The sequence below is a fragment of the Salmo trutta genome, chromosome 16 (assembly GCF_901001165.1).
Source record: "Salmo trutta chromosome 16, fSalTru1.1, whole genome shotgun sequence".
In the NCBI taxonomy this organism is placed as follows: Eukaryota; Metazoa; Chordata; class Actinopteri; order Salmoniformes; family Salmonidae; genus Salmo; species Salmo trutta.
The window spans coordinates 48,934,336-48,951,490 of NC_042972.1; the positions used below are offsets into that span (position 1 = coordinate 48,934,336).

Genomic DNA, 17,155 nt, shown 5'->3' on the forward strand with positions numbered 1-17,155 from the left:
TTAACTTCCTGACTGATGTCTTGAGATGTTGCTTCAATATATCCACATAATTTTCCTCCTCATGATGCCATCTATTTTGTGAAGTGCACCAGTCCATCCTGCAGCAAAGCATCCCCACAACATGATGCTGCCACCCCCGTGCTTCACGGTTGGGATGGTTTTCTTCAGCTTGCAAGCCTCCCCCTTTTTCCTCCAAACATAACGATGGTCATTATGGCCAAACAGTTCTATTTTTTGTTCATCAGGCCAGAGGACTTTGACCCCATGTGCAGTTGCAAACTGTATGGCGGTTTTGCAGCAGTGACTTCTTCCTTGTTGAGCAGCCTTTCAGGTTATGTTGATATAGGACTCGTTTTACTGTGGATATAGATACTTTTATAGCCGTTTCCTCCAGCATCTTCATAAGGTCCTTTGCTGTTGTTCTGGGATTGATTTGCACTCTTCGCACCAAAGTACGTTCATCTCTAGGAGACAGAACGCGTCTCCTTCCTGAGCTGTATGGTGGCTGCGTGGTCCCATGGTGTTTATACTTGTGTACTATTGTTTGTACAGATGAACATGGTAACTTCAGACGTTTGGAAATTGCTCCCAAGGATGAACCAGACTTGTGGAGGTGTACAATTGTTTTCTGAGGTCTTGGCTGATTTCTTTTGATTTTCCCATGATCTCAAGCAAAGAGGAACTGAGTTTGAAGGTCGGCCTTGAAATACATCCACAGGTACACCTCCAATTGACTCAAATGATGTCAATTAGCCTATCAGAAGCTTCTAAAGCCATGACATCATTTTCTGGAATTCTCCAAGCTGTTTAAAGGCACAGTCAACTCAGTGTATGTAAACTTCTGACCCACTGGAATTGTGATACAGTGAATTATAAGTGAAATAATCTGTCTGTAAACAATTGTTGGAAAAAATACTTGTGTCATGCACAAAGTAGATGTCCTAACCGACTTGCCAAAACTATAGTTTGTGAGCAAGAAATTTGTGGAGTGGTTGAAAAACTAGTTTTAAACTTCTGACTTCAACTATAATTTATTCATGTTTTTTCCACATCTCATGCACTGCACTGTTCAGTATGAAAAACATACAGTTGACTTTCTCAGAGGGGGGTGGGTTAAATGCAGAAGACACATGTAGGTTGACTGCATTCAGTTGTGCAACTGACTAGGTATCGCCTATTCATTCCTCTGTGGATGACTATACTGTTGAGACTATGGATCCACATGACTTTGGGAAACAACTGTTGGTTATTAGCGTCAGCTGCAGTTGGGATAGTCCGGAGAGGTTTGCCTGAAATGTGCAGCTGTTTAAATGCCCACCAGACCTTCCCAACTATTTTAAGAGTCGTTTTTGGAAAGGAATCTTACATTTAGAATTTACTATGAGGAAAATGCCCAAGGTAAATCCTGTTAAATCAAGTCTGCGGTTAATGACAGTTGATTTTAGTCATCATTCTAGTTTTGCCAGAGAAAGTCTCACTGTCATGGAGGGTTTGTAGCCTAGATACTGTACTCATTCTAAACTTATTTTGACGGGTTGTCAGAAAAGTTGAATGGTAAATGTTGATCAACAGTTGCAAATAGGCTGGTATAAAGTCGTCAACATCAAATTGTAAAACTATGAAGGAAAGAGGGACTTACCTCACTCTGCTCCGTATCTTCCATGATAGGCGAGAAAACTCGAAATAACTGGAAGATTACTATTATTTAGGCGTTTAATCCGTAAAAATACATACACGATGCGAAACATAGAAGTGATTTGCTTCTCCTCCCAAAAATGGCTGGAACAAACTCGCTTTCTAAAGTGGAACACATTATCGTTATGCGTCGCAACAATGTTGCATTGCATTCCAGAGCCACGGATCGCGTAATAAGGCATTGAGCAGTTCACGGGTTTTTAGTTCGGACATAGCTGAATACAAAAGGCGTTAGCAGACCTACTGTAGAAACACTCATCCAGCGAGACGCATGGACTACGACTCCCAAGCCAGCACTATTTCCAAACAAGGATAAAAAAAATAAGGCATTCTCTGAGTCCCTTCTCTTTATAACCCTTATTTCAAAACATGATACGTTTATCTATTCTATTTTATTGTTAATTTTACGTGTCATGATCGCAGTTATTTTTCTGTCGTCTGTCTTGGTATGCCACGGATCAGTGCACAGTTGGTCTCACTCCCTTCCCATCATTGGCTACCGTTATTTTTGACTGGGTGGATTGTTTCTGGAGTCGTGAACGCGCATCGGGATACCAGCGCACCATTCGCTTCTATTTTCTGGCTACAGAATATGAACCATCGAGAGAAAATACATATACCCACGCCACCATGGACTATAAATCTGTTTAGAATATGTACGTTTTTGTAGCCAACTCTCCCAATCATAGGCTTTAATATTCCTTATGTTAGTTGAATATTTTTTATACCCAGACTTAATTAGGAAATCATCTTAATTTTGTATCGAAATAATACGGTGAATGTAACTGAATGACAGTAAGATAGTAAACTTTGCATCAACCCTTCTCCATAACAGCAGAAACACTAGAGGGCGCACATATAATGCACAACAGATATGCAACAAAAGACCAAGCTGAAATTCTGACCAAGATGGGGGGGTCATTATATAATTTAAATATAATGTTATTTATTTTATTTCACCTTTATTTAACCAGGTAGGCAAGTTGAGAACAAGTTCTCATTTACAATTGCGACCTGGCCAAGATAAAGCAAAGCAGTGTGACACATACAACAACACAGAGTTACACATAGAGTAAAACAAACATACAGTCAATAATATAGTAGAAAAATAAGTATATATACAAAGTGAGCAAATGAGGTGAGATAAGGGAGTTAAAGGCAAAAAAGGCCATGGTGGCGAAGTAAATACAATATAGCAAGTAAAACACTGGAATGGTAGATTTGCAGTGGAAGAAAGTGCAAAGTAGAAATATAAATAATGGGGTGCAAAGTAGCTAAATAAATAAATAAATACAGTAGGGGAAGAGGTAGTTGTTTGGGCTAAATTATAGATGGGCTATGTACAGGTGCAGTAATCTGTGAGCTGCTCTGATAGCTGGTGCTTAAAGCTAGTGAGGGAGATAAGTGTTTCCAGTTTATGATAAAATGATAAACATAGATCTAGTGGTCAGGATGTAGTAGGGTAGACAGTAGGATAAAAGTACTAAGCCTAACCACAGACCTAACTTAACCCTAGATTCATGCCTACACCCCACTTCAACCATAACCTACCCCTAGCTTCATGCCTAGACCCCACTTCAACTATAACTTTACCCTAGCTTCATGCCTACATCCCAGTTCAACCCTAACCCTAGTTCATGCCTACATCCCACTTCAACCATAACTTAACCCTAGCTTCATGCCTACATCCCAGTTCAACCCTAACCCTAACTTCATGCCTACATCCCAGTTCAACCCTAACCCTAGCTTCATATCTACATCCCAGTTCAACCCTAATCCTAGCTTCATGCCCTCATCCCAGTTCAACCCTAACCCTAGCTTCATGCTTACATCCCAGTTCAACCCTAATCCTAGCTTCATGCCTACATCCCAGTTCAACCCTAACCCTAGCTTCATATCTACACCCCAGTTCACCCTAACTTCATGCCTACACCCCACCTCAACCCTAACTTAATTGTAGCTTCATGCCTACACCCCACCTCAACCCTAACTTAATTGTAGCTTCATGCCTACACCCCAGTTCAACCCTAACCCTAGTATCAGCCTAATCTTGGCATAACCCTTATGTTCAACCCTGTCTCAAATCTTAACCTCTCCAAATAGGGCTCCCCCACCTCTGAATTCCCAATTTAAAGGTGCTACACCTAGAATTTAGCAGAATTCCTACATTGGCCACTTGACCCAATTTCCACTATATAACAGAGCCACAAAGTCAAAGCAGCTTTCCCATTTCCCATTTTGACAGATGCAGCTCTATTGGGAGACATCAATAAGTGAATATCACAGCCAATCACAACACTGGAGGGTTAGTAATACTGTGAAACACTATCATTCCACTATTACTGCAGCTATATTATGGACATTTTCTATAAAAAAAAACTGTATGCAACCATAGACCAAGCTGCAATTCAGATCAAAATAGGGGGTCATTATATACAAAAATAAACATCAGTGTTCAGTTTAATGGAATTGAATTACATTGAATTTTATCAAGGCACTTTATGGAAAAATGTACATTTGTTAATTTGGTGTCTTTTTACATTATTCTATTTTATTGTATGTTTTTTGTCAAATTTTGCCTTTACATTCAAATAAAGCAGATTTCGTGAAAATGTTTTAGTTTGTCTTATTGTGTTAACCTTTAGCCTACTTGTTTAGGTTTCTTGTGTGGTCTCAGTTTCCCCACTCACTAGGAATCAAAAGTGTTCTCTAATGAGAAGCAATTTCCTCCCATTGACTGAATCCAGCCTGGCAACAGTAGCCAACCGAACTGTACTACAGACAGACTAACCCAGAATGGGTTATACAGTACATCTCCCATATTCCCACACAGTTGCCCCTAGATCAAAGCAATGGATCACTTTAAACTGGTAGTCTACTCAACTATAGTGTGACTTTGGATACAACTTGACAAAACAAATACATGAAGTCAATTGCTCCTGACAAATGCAATAATAATGTATGGTGATATGACAGTTAAGATCCTTCTGTCTATAAACTGACACTGAACACGTATATTACATATTTCTACTCTTGCTGTAGGGTTATGGAACAGGTCGAAAGCAAAGTATGAATTATTCCCCATTGTATGTATACCATGCCAACATACGAATGTAATGTTTACAATATGTAGCTTTTCATGTGATTGACTCGGTTTATGACTGTGGGGGGTCCAGTGCAGTGGGTAGTCGGTAGTCATTTTTAGTCAGTTGGTCCAGACTGTAGACTTTGGGGGAGGGCAGAGGAAGTGGAAGTTTAAAACTCCCCCTATATCCCACTCTGCATTCCAACCCCTGTCTTTCTCTAAATTCTGCAGACAGAGTGTGGGAGAAGACGAAGAGTAGAGGGGGAGGAGATTGGCATCTGTGAGAAAAGCCCGATTGCAGCAGAAGAGAGAGGGCTGCTGAGGGTTACAGAACCAGCCACTTGGCCCCAGGAACTGAAATTTGCAGTCTAAGGTAAGTCGCAATATCAAGGCTTTGAACTTGACTTGACAGTCTTGATACATCTTTGGTTATAGTGATATCTATTGTGTTTTTGCTTTGATTTAACAGTGACACAAATATACTATATACCAACATCATTATGTGTGTGTTGAAATGGATACTTTTAAGAATCAGTGAAAGTATATCATTTAATATAATTGTTATTCTCAATCTAGAATGTAATGTTATCAGAGTCAATGTACTTTGTTTTCACGCAACAGTTTCCTTTCAGTCACTCACTCGGCGTAACATACTATGGGGAGTCAACGTCAATGACGGGCCAATAGTTGCTGAGCCTGCCCTCGGAAGCCTTCCTGGTTATAATACCAGACTCGCATTAATTTCCTCAATTCTTCGCTTTCAGCTCACCTAAAGGGAGAAAGGGTCACACAATTTACAAACTTTTCAAGCACAAAAATATTACGATTTTCAGCTCCAACTTAGGTGTCTGTTATTTGGGAGAGAGTACTGGTACCCCTAAGTGTTGCGAGTTTTGGGTGTTGGTATCGGTTTTTGTGTTTGATAAAAGCTAACTTCTTTCTGTTCTGCTTGTGTAGCCAGTGCTTCCTTGTAAGATGGCCAGTGGTAAGAGTAAGTTCAAAAAGGCTAACCAGCTGAGTTTTAACCTCCGACCGTACCCTAGGGCATACTCACAAGTGTTGAAACACGCTCAATAGGCTTTTGGCTCAGACCAGTGACGGTTATTCCGATGAAGCAACCTCAGGAATGAGGTTGTCTGAGGCCGAGAGAGAGCAGCAGCGGTGGTAGGAGTTCATTCCGGTTTCTCTGGCAGTGTTCAGAGTCTAGATTCCTGGGATGTTATACTATCCCTGGTTGGCTCAGTGGCAGCTCTGGGGCAGCCTAAAGCCCCAGCTTTGGATTTGGTGGTGGAGAGTGAACCATTGGTGGTTAATGCGCCTTTGATGGAGCTGTGTCGTCGGGTGGCAGATCCCCTGGAGATGGATTGGCTGTCTTCTCCCCCGCAGCAGAGTTCCCCCAGGTTGGGGAGAAGGTATTTACCTCCTGTCCCTTCAGTGCGGTGAAGCGTCACTTACCCCTGTATAAAGATTTTTGCCGATGAGCTAAAGGCGACCTGGGATTCCCCTCATTCAGCCAGGCTGGTGCTACCAGGTTATGGCGAGTTCGTGATTGTAGAGGGTATGGAGAAGGCGAGGCACGTTTACAGTCTGATGGATGGAAAGCTGGTGAGAAACTGAGCTCCAGATGCCAACAATGGGGATAATCCTAGCACGGTGCTGCCGAATAAACAGTGCCGGCAGATCAGCTGGACAAAGTGTGCCAGGGTGAGGGGTGGGTGGCCCGGCCATTGAATGTGGTCACAATGCTGCAGATGTATCAAATCGATTTGCTGCAGGAGCTGAATAAGACTGTGGAGGCGGGGAAGCCAGTTTCAGGGTTTGCAAGTTCAAAATGCTCACACTCCACCGGCTATTGTTGTCCATGCGTCTCATCGATTGGTTCAAATCCGTAGATCTGAAGGATGCGTATTTATGTAACCGATGTGAAATGGCTAGTTAGTTAGCGGTCCTGCCTTTCGGGCTCTCCCTATCACCCGCACCTTTTCTGTGGTGGGGGAGCCGGCTTTGGCACCGTTGTGGTGCCAGGGATAGGAGTATTGGCCTATCTGGGTGATTGGCTGGTCGTAGCGGTGTCGAGGGAACAGGTGGAGCTCCACACGCTGGTTTCCCATATTCAGTCTCTGGGGTTCATAGTGAATCACAAGAAAAGTTGTTTGACGCCGGCTCAGCGTATTCTGTTTCTGGTTCTCGTTCTGGACTCGGTTCTGAATCATGCGTTTTTGTCCCGACAGAGGAGGCTCACATACCGGCTCTGTCTGGCAAGGTTTCAGCTGTGCCTTTTCGCTTGTGCCTGCGGTTATTAGGTCTGATGGCCTCTATGATAGCTGTGGTGTCTCTGGGACTTCTGTTGATGTGTCTGTTTCAGTGCTGGGTGGTTGCTATGTGTCTGGACGCATCTCGCCACTGCCATCGGTTGCTCAAGGTATCCCCGTGGTGCCTAAGGGACCCGTGACTGCTGTTGCAGGGGATTCTCATGGGCCAGGTAGTGTTCAGCAGGGTGATCACGACAGATGCATCCTTACTAGGATGGGGAGCGCTGTGTGTGGGCTATTCGGAAAGAGGGATTTGGTCAACAGTGCAAAGAGGGCAGCATATCAATTATCTAGAGCTACCGACTGTTTTGCTAGCGCTGAGGCGTTTCCTTTCGATGTTGGAAGGCCAGAATGTGATGGTAAGGTCCAACAACAGGATGGTGGTGGCGTACATCAACAGGCATGGGGGGACACGGTCTCTCTCACTCCTACACATGGCCTGTTATCTGCTCGTATAGAGCAGTGCGCATTTCCTGTCGCTCAGGGCGACGTATCTTCCTGGATCTCTCAACGTGGGTGATAGAGAATCATTGTACCATCTAAACCGCTGTGAAATATATTTTTCATAAGCACAAATATTGTATTTTCAGCTGTTTCAAGCTGGTGTACAAAATCACAAAATAAAGACGCAAAAACTAAACTTATGAACTGGAAGCATAGAAATAGTGCTCATAGAACAGATCTACCGCTTCTTAAACTTGCTTTCAATCAGAATGACAGATCTATAACACAGATGTGAATTTGGTCAGGTCTCCCAAAAAGTTACATATTGCAGCTTTAAGTGTGTGTTATTGAACAGTAAGTTGCATTTCATGTCACTGTTTACACTGTATTAATCATGCACATGTCGAGTTTAGCACACTATATTTCCCTCAGAGTTTACTCTGTGTAATGCTGTGTAGTCAGCAGCTAAGTGTGTTAATAAGCTAAGTAAACTAGCATGGTTAGTGCATTAGCACTTCATATTGTGTATATGCATAGAGAACATGTGTATGGCATCGTTCCCTTAGTTACCGCTTACACGCAAGTTCTGACTGAGAACTGGTGTAAGCAGACCACTATCTCAAATCTACTGCTGACAATCTGAATAATCCTTCCAAATCTTGGCAAGTAGTTGTAAATCTGACATTCTAGAGGTGTGCCTCAAGGATCAATTTAGGTCCACTGTTGTTAATTATCTATGTCAACAACATTGGGAGACATTGAGACAGATGATGTACATTTTTTATGTGGATGACACTGTTCTCTATTCAAGTGGCAGTAGTTTGACTTTGGTTTAAAAACAAACTCAAATGGCTTTTAACATCATTCAACAGAAACTGTACGATTTGAAGCTTGTTCTGAATTGCTCTAAAACAAAATACATGGTATTTTCCAATACTAAACACTCTGAAAACCATGTCATTACTACCTTGGAAAGGAAGTCTATAAAGCAAGTAAAGACAAATATCTAGGAGTTTGGGTGGATGAGAAGCTGAGCTTCACTAATCATGTTGAGGACCTGGTAAAGAAGATCAAGTTGAGAATAGTTTTTTTTCAGGCTTGTTTTTCTTTGGAGGCCAGAAAAGAGCTGCTACGGTGTATATTCCTATCTATCTTGGACTACCGTGATGTCATTTATATGCAGACCTCAAGCACTACCCTGAAGGCACTTGATTCTGTGTGTCATGCAGCTCTTAGGTTTATTACCGACCAAAAGCATCTGACATGCCACTGTGATCTCTATAGTGTTGTCAGCTGACTCTGTGTAGGCTTAAACATTGGTATGTTATGATCAATAAGCCACAGCCCAGGGATCCTCAGCCCCTGTCCCAGTATCTCTTCCACCAGCTGTAGCCTAGGGACCACCACCTGGCTCTTAGCTAAGAGTCATCCCTGTTCCAGTTAGGGGGGCTTCAGAAGCCAACAACAAGCCCCCACCTGCTCCTGATGAGGAGCCCAGCTCATCTCCAGCCACGGTCCCTTCCATGTTGCTAGGACTACAGTACTACAGTAAGTCTTACAGGTCCCCTTACAGATTGTATATCCCCATAGTATGTTATACCGAGTGACCAACTGAAAGGGAACTTACAGTTCTGAATATAACTACTGTTCCCTAAAGGAGGGAACGAGGTATAACATATTTTGGCCCTGCGCCATCAGGGGGGTTTGGGCTTGCTGAAGAGCGGTACTGAATTTAGGAAATAAATGCGAGCGTCTGTATTATAGCCAGGAAGGCGGGGCTTCCGAAGGCAGTTTCGGCATCAATTGGCCCATTGGGAGTGATTTCAGTTTTCTTCAGGTGAATATGATTGGTCGTTGACTCCCCACAGTATTTTTTGCCTCATGCCCTCCTTCAGGGAACAGTAGTTATATTCATAACTGTACATTCTCCCTCCTACTATGTTGATTCCTCAGGTTTGCTCCTCTTCGTACTAGGTAAGTACTATATAAACAGTGCAGTTTACCTCAGCAGTGAAAAAGCTTAATGCCAACCAGATAAAGAATGTGATGAGACACATACCTTTTAGAATAGTCATTACCAATATAATGGAAACAAATCTCTCTCTCACTATTTCACGCAGGGGAACATGTATGTGTTGTATTTGAATTTAGAAAGGAGAAGAAGAGTACTGTAAGGTATGCGTAACTGGCTGCAGGGAAGTCAGGCGCAGGAGAGCAGAATTTGGGTAGCAAACGGAGCCCTTTATTACGGCGAACAAACACACGGCACTAAGAACACTAAACAAATACGGGTCGACATAACCCGGCGCAAACCATTCTAACGTGCACATACACGTAACAACAAACAATTTCACACACAGACATGGGGGGGGGGGGGACAGAGGGTTATATACACGTCAAATACTGAGGGAATGTAAACCAGGTGTGTGGGAAAACAAGACCAAACAAATGGAAAATGAAAGGTGGATCAGCGATGGCTAGAAAACCGGTGATGTCGACCGCCGAACGACGCCCGAACAAGGAGAGGAAGTCGTGACAAGTACATACACGCAGTCTGCTCTATTCTGAAACTGAATGTCTGAACTTAGACCTCCATTGGCATTCATCCCATAAACAGGCAAATGGGCAAGCTAGAGGAGACTGTGAAATGAACTCCTCTCAATAAATACTTTTATTCCAGCCATTTGTTGTTGAATAGAGATGCATATTAGATTATTTACAGTATGAGGATGGGGATGGGATATAATCTTGTCCTGCATTGCTTCTAGACATCTGTATATATGTGCACAGGCTCACAGGAAAGAGATACGTCTACAAACAGTTGAAGTCGGAAGTTTACATACACTTAGGTTGGAGTCATTAAAATTAGTTTTTCAACCACTCCACAAATTTCTTGTCAACAAACTATAGTTTTGGCAAGTCAGTTAGGACATCTACTTTGTGCATGACACAAGTAATTTGTCCAACAATTGTTTACAGACAGATTATTTCACTTATAATTCACTGTATCACATTTCCTGTGGGTCAGAAGTTTACATGCACTAAGTTGACTGTGCCTTCAAACAGCTTGGAAAATTCCAGAAAATGATGTCATGGCTTTAGAAGCTTCTGATAGGCTAATTGACATCATTTGAGTCAATTGGAGGTGTACCTGTGGATGTTTTTCAAGGCCTACCTTCAAACTCAGTGCCCCGTGCTTGACATCATGGGAAAATCAAAAGAAATCAGCCAAGACCTCAGAAAAAAATGTTTGACCTCCACAAGTCTGGTTCATCCTTGGGAGCAATTTCCAAACGCCTGAAGGTACCACGTTCATCTGTACAAACAATAGGTCGTAAGTATAAACACCATGGGACCACGCCGCCGTCATACCGCTCAGGAAGGAGACGTGTTCTGTCTCCTAGAGTTGAACGTACTTTGGTGCGAAGAGTGCAAATCAATCCCAGAACAACAGCAAAGGACCTTGTGAAGATGCTGGAGGAAACAGGTATAAAAGTATCTACATCCACAGTAAAACGAGGCCTATATTGACATAACCTGAAAGGCTGCTCAGCAAGGAAGAAGCCACTGCTCCAAAACCGCCATAAAAAAAGCCAGACTACGGTTTGTAACTGCACATGGGGACAAAGATCTTACTTTTTGGAGAAATGTCCTCTGGTCTGATGAAACAAAAATAGAACTGTTTGGCCATAATGACCATCGTTATGTTTGGAGGAAAAAGGGGGAGGCTTGCAAGCCGAAGAAAACCATCCCAACCGTGAAGCACAGGGGTAGCAGCATCATGTTGTGGGGGTGCTTTGCTGCAGGAGGGACTGGTGCACTTCACAAAATAGATGGCATCATGAGGACAAAAATGATGTGGATGTATTGAAGCAACATCTCAAGACATCAGTCAGGAAGTTAAAGCTTGGTCGCAAATGGGTCTTCCAAATGGACAATGACCCCAAGCATACTTCCAAAGTTGTGGCAAAATGGCTTAAGGACAACAAAGTCAAGGTATTGGAGTGGCCATCACAAAGCCCTGACCTCAATCCTATAGAAAATGTATGGGCAGAACTAAAAAAGCGTGTGCGAGCAAGGGGGCCTACAAACCTGACTCAGTTACACCAGCTCTGTCAGGAGGAATAGGCCAAAATTCACCCAACTTATTGTGGGAAGCTCGTGGAAGGCTACCCGAAACGTTTGACCCAAGTTAAACAATTTAAAGGCAATGCTACCAAATACTAATTGAGTGTATGTAGACTTCTGACCCACTGGGAATGTGATGAAAGAAATTAAAGCTGAAATAAATCATTCTCTCTGCTATTATTCTGACATTTCACATTCTTTAAATAAAGTGGTGATCCTAACTGACCTAAGACATGAAATTTTTACTAGGATTAAATGTCAGGAAAAACTGAGTTTAAATATATTTGGCTAAGGTGTATGTAAACTTCCGACTTCAACTGTATATGTTTCTAGTCTGATTGACATTATAATAGTAATAATAGTAGCAGTAGACAGGGGTTTCAGACAAGTGACAGGATTTATTTACTAAACCTACAGCATGTTGGAGCTCTGCTATGTTCTTCAAAAGCAGTTCAGGCTCTCTAGATTCCCCTGACTAAGATGCCTGTGGTGGGTTGATAGATGGGCAGAGAGAGATAGTCACTGCAGGCATATGTTGAGGAGCATGATGAAAGCGAACATGTTTCCCCCTGAGAGAGAGAGCGAGAGAGAGAGAGCAGTGTTTCAGGCCACTGTCTCAAGACTCTGTCTATGTCCAGGACCCCTGGGTGTGGCCTCAGTGGAAGCTCCCAGCAGCAGCCATCATGGTTCTCCTGCTCATGTCTGTGACTGTGCTGCATCTGCTCACTCTGGCCATGCTGTTCATCGCTACCACGGAGAAGGTGAGACACTCTCCACTGTTAGCCAATCTCAACAACTAACAAAGTTAGTGTGAGAGAGGTAGAACAATTATTGTTATCAATCAATAATAACAAACCTCCTGGCAATGACAACTTAGATGGAAAGCTAGTGAGGATGGTAGCTGACTCTATGGCCACTCCCATCTGTCCTATCTTTAATCTGAGTCTAGAGGGAGCTGCACCACTTGGGGGCGCCCGAGTGGTGCAGCGGTCTAAGGCACTTCGTCTCAGTGCTCGAGGCGTCACTACAGACCCTGGTTCAAATCCAGGCTGTATCACAACCGGCTGGGATTGGGAGTCCCATAGGGCGACGCACAATTGGCCCAGCGTCGTCCGGGTTTAGCTGGTGTAGGCCGTCATTGTAAATAAGAATTTGTTCTTAACTGACTTGCCTAGTTAAATAAAGGTTAAATAATAATACATCAAAAAATTGTCCTCAGGCCTGGAGGGAAGCCAAAGTAATTCTGCTACCCAAGAGTGGTAAAACAGCCTTTACTGGTTCTAACAGCAGACGTATCCGCCTGCTGCCAGCTCTTAGCAAACTGTTGGAAAAATTGTGTTTGCCCAAATACAATGCTATTTCTCTGACACACACTTACGCCACCAGACATCAAATCAAATCAAATGTATTGGTCACATTCACATGGTTAGCAGGTGTTAATGCGAGTGTAGCGAAATGCTTGTGCTTCTAGTTCCGACCATGCAGTAATATCTAACAAGTAATCTACCAATTCCACAACAACTATCTTATACACACAAGTGTAAAGGAATGAATACGAATATGTACATAAAAATATATAAATGAGTGATGGCCGAATGGCATAGGCAAGATGTAGTAGATGGTATGGAGTACAGTATATACATATGAGATGAGTAATGTAGGGTATGAAAACATATAAAGCAGCATTGTTTAAGGTGGCTAGTGATACATTACATCAGGATGGCAAGATGCCGTAGATGTATAGAGTACAGTATATACATATGAGATGAGTAATGTAGATTATGAAAACATTATATAAAGTGGCATTGTTTAAAGTGGCTAGTGATACATCTAATTACATCAAGATGGCACGATGCAGTAGATGGTATGGTGTACAGTATATACATATGAGATGAATAATATAGGTTATGTAAACATTATCTAATATAAATAATATAAAGTGGCAAGTGAAATTGATTACATCAATTTTCCCATTATTAAAGTGGCTTGAGTTGAGTCAGTATGTTGGCAGCAGCCACTCAATGCTAGTGATGGCTGTTTAACAGTCTGATGGCCTTGAGATAGAAGCTGTTTTTCAGTCTCTCGGTTCCAGCTTTGATGCACCTGTACTGACCTCGCCTTCTGGATGTTAGCGGGGTGAACAGGCAGTGGCTCGGGTGGTTGCTGTCCTTGATGATCTTTTTGGCCTTCCTGTGACATCGGGTGGTGTAGGTGTCCTGGAGGGCAGGTAGTTTGCACCCGGTGATGCGTTGTGCAGACCTCACTACCCTCTGGAGAGCCTTCCGGTTATGGGCGGAGCAGCTGCCGTACCAGGCGGTGATACACCCCGACAGGATGCTCTCGATTGTGCATCTGTAAAGGTTTGTGAGTGTTTTTGGTGACAAGCCGAATTTCTTCAGCCTCCTGAGGTTGAAGAGGCGCTGCTACGCCTTCTTCACCACGCTGTAATGTGTGGGCGGACCATTTCAGTTTGTCCGTGATGTGTACGCCGAGGAACTTAAAACTCTCCACCCTCTCCACTACTGTCCCATCAATGTAGATAGGGGGCTGCTCCCTCTGCTGTTTCATGAAGTCCACGATCATCTCTTTTGTTTTGTTGACATTAAGTGCGAGGTTATTTTCCTGACACCACACTCCGAGGGCCCTCACCTCCTCCCTGTAGGCCGTCTCATCGTTGTTGGTAATCAAGCCTACCACTGTAGTGTCGTCTGCAAACTTGATGATTGATTTGGATGCGTGCATGGCCACGCAGTCGTGGATGAACAGGGAGTACAGGAGAGGGCTGAGAACGCACCCTTGTGGGGACCCAGTGTTGAGGATCAGCGGGGTGGAGATGTTGTTACCTACCCTCACCACCTGGGGGTGGCCCGTCAGGAAGTTCAGGTCCCAGTTGCACAGGGCGGGGTCCTCAGAGCATGTGCAGACCAGCTGGCTGGTGTGTTTACAGACATATTCAATCAATCATATTCAATCAATCCTTATCCCAGTCTGCTGTCCCCACATGCCACCAGGGGTCTTTTCACAGTCCCCAAATCCAGAACAAATTCAAGAAAGTGTACAGAATTATATAGAACTCCCTTCCATCTCATATTGCTTAAAAGAACAGCAACCCTTTTTTTAAACAGATAAAGCAGCACCTCACAACGCCTCTCCCTTATTTGACCTAGTTATGTTGTGTGTACGTATTGATATGTAGGCCGTGTGTGCCATTTTTACATTTATGTAGTTCTGTCTTTGAGCTGTTGTTGTCTATTAATGTTCTGTAATATGTCATGGTACATTTTTTGTGTGGACCCCAGGAAGAGTAGCTGCTGCTTTCACAACAGCTAATAGGGATCCTAATAAAATACCAAAATACCAAATCCGACTCTGCAGCACTTCCTGGCTTATGTTGCTGATATGACTATCAAAGGCTGAAGAGTGCAACCACAACAATGTTGAATATCAACATACGGATAGTACTATGGTGCTTAAGATAAACCTACCGTGACCTTATATAATATGCAGGAATTTGATTTATGGATATCCAATCACATCGAAAGCTCTGAAGGAATCCAACAGTGGGAAGTAGCCTACCAGGTTTTATGATATGGGCAGATTGCCATGCACAGAACCTGCCTACTGAACTAAACCTTTCTTGTATTGTGTGTCTCTCTCTAGTCGTCGTGGGTCTGGACCGATGGTGAGATCACAGACCTCTGGTATAACTGCATTCACGACAACGTGACGGGAAACTGGCTGTGTGCTGCCTCTAATGAAAATGGTAAATAAAATAGGACGTTTTATCCAGTCTACATGTGATCTTTAAGATCTAGTCTACATGTGAATGAGGATGTCACTTTATATAACCGCGTCCCACCATTATTCTGTGTAATTATGCCTTTGAGGGATCATGTGCATGATGTTTGTGTTTTGTGTTTGCAATATAGGCTTCATATTCAATGTGTCTGTGTGTTGGTCCCAATGACATGGAGTCTCATGGTTCTTCTCTTGTTCCTCCAGACTGGTTGCAAGCTGTCCAAGCCCTGATGGTCTTCTCTGTGGTCTTCTCCTCTATCTCCTTCCTGGTCTTCCTGGGTCAGCTCTTCACCATGTCTAAAGTCGGACTCTTCTATTTCCCAGGCCTTTGTCAGGTCTTCGCAGGTACTGTACTGGACCAGAACTTAACAGTTTATGGCAGCCAGTTATTTTGCGTGTGTACTTAATGTATATTGTTTTAGAGGTTTTGTCATTAACCTAGATAAGTTGCTTCCTCATTCTCTGTTAATTGTGGTTATTGATTCACACACGTTTATTCTCTGAAGATAATTTACCCTCCCTGTCCCCTATCTGCTTTGCTCCTCCAGGTTTCACATCATTTGCTGCCTCGCTCATCTTCACGTTCCACCGTAAGGAGATCCTGGAGGACTCTAGAGACCTGAGCATGGGTCACTTTGGCTACGGCTTCATCCTGGCATGGTCCTGTGTACCCCTCCTGCTCTTCAGTGGAGTTCTGTATGTCCACCTGCGCAAGAGGCCAAGACAGACATGAGGGCAATAAGCAGCAGCATTCAGTATTACTTGGTACTGTTATCCTGTTATCACTCGACTGTAGTGAACATCAACAGAGACGCAATGTGCGATGAAAGAGAGATCTTTATTTTCTTTGTAATAGATTTCCAATGGGATTTACATACACTACATGACCAAAAGTATGTGGACACCTGCTCATCGAACATCTCATTCCAAAATCATGGGCATTAATATGCTATAACAGCCTCCACTCTTCTGGGAAGGCTTCCCACTAGATGTTGGAACATTGCTGCGGGGGATTTGCTTCCATTCAGCCACAAGAGCATTAGTGAGGTCATGTACTGATGTTGGGATATTAGGCCTGGCTCGCAGTCAGCACTCATATTCATCCCAAAGGTGTTCGATGGGGTTGAGGTCAGGGCTCTGTGCAGGCCAGTCAAGTTCTTCCACACCGATCTCAACAAACCATTTCTGTATGGACCTCGCTTTGTGCACGGGGGCATTGTCATGCTGAAACAGGAAAGGGCCTTCCCCAAACTGTAGCCACAAAGTTGGAAGCACAGAATCGTCTAGAATGTCATTGTATGCTGTTGTGTTAAGATTTCCCTTCACTAGAACTAAGAGCCCTAGCCCGAACCATGAAAACCAGCCCCAGACCATTATTCATCCTCCATCAAACTTTATAGTTAGCACTATGCATTGGAGCAGGTAGCGTTCTCCTGGCATCCACTAAACCCAGATTTGTCCATCGGTCTGCCAGATGGTGAAGCGGGATGCATCGCTCCAGAGAATGCGTTTCCACTGCTCCAGAGTCCGATGCCGGAAAGCTTTACACCCCTCCAGCCGACGATTGGCATTGCGCATGGTGATTTTAGGCTTGTGTGCGGCTGCTCGGCCAGGGAAACCCATTTCATGAAGCTCCAGATGAACAGTTCTTGTGCTGATGTTGCTTCCAGAAGCAGTTCGGAACTCGGTAATG

General features: G+C 43.4%; 2 protein-coding genes across 9 annotated transcripts in view; one reads left to right on the forward strand and one right to left on the reverse strand.

Moving 5' to 3' along the window:
* The window catches only part of si:dkey-264d12.5 (trichohyalin), a 33,882-nt gene extending 31,604 nt beyond the window's left edge, over positions 1-2,278 (reverse strand). For 5 of the 6 annotated variants that reach the window (XM_029694744.1, XM_029694743.1, XM_029694746.1 and 2 more), the window contains exon 1: positions 1,640-2,278. In XM_029694744.1, coding sequence (XP_029550604.1) covers positions 1,640-1,663 — 24 coding nt within the window. In that variant the 5' untranslated portion in view covers positions 1,664-2,278. The remainder of the gene's footprint in view (positions 1-1,639) is intronic. The other variant, XM_029694742.1, reaches the window with a different exon arrangement.
* Positions 2,279-4,998: 2,720 nt separating this feature from the next.
* Positions 4,999-16,394, forward strand: LOC115150919 (epithelial membrane protein 3). 3 transcript variants are annotated; one of them, XM_029694752.1, is made up of 6 exons: positions 4,999-5,153; positions 9,490-9,510; positions 12,303-12,425; positions 15,325-15,427; positions 15,667-15,807; positions 16,011-16,394. In XM_029694752.1, the coding sequence occupies exons 3-6, from the start codon at positions 12,348-12,350 to the stop codon at positions 16,193-16,195; spliced, it is 507 nt and encodes a 168-aa protein (XP_029550612.1). In that variant the 5' UTR covers positions 4,999-5,153; positions 9,490-9,510; positions 12,303-12,347; the 3' UTR covers positions 16,196-16,394. The 3 variants fall into 3 exon arrangements, with proteins under 3 accessions (XP_029550612.1, XP_029550610.1, XP_029550611.1); XM_029694750.1 differs by lacking the exon at positions 9,490-9,510 and having other exon boundaries at positions 5,000-5,153; XM_029694751.1 differs by lacking the exon at positions 4,999-5,153 and having other exon boundaries at positions 7,848-9,510.
* The last annotated feature ends 761 nt before the right edge of the window (positions 16,395-17,155 follow it).

Bases quoted from the DNA above. Each gene is read 5' to 3' on its own strand.
- LOC115150919 (XM_029694752.1), top strand. From the start codon at position 12,348: ATGGTTCTCCTGCTCATGTCTGTGACTGTGCTGCATCTGCTCACTCTG. The intron at 15,428-15,666 runs GTAAATAAAATA...TTGTTCCTCCAG, and splicing joins TGCTGCCTCTAATGAAAATG to ACTGGTTGCAAGCTGTCCAA. The intron at 15,808-16,010 runs GTACTGTACTGG...TTGCTCCTCCAG, and splicing joins CCTTTGTCAGGTCTTCGCAG to GTTTCACATCATTTGCTGCC.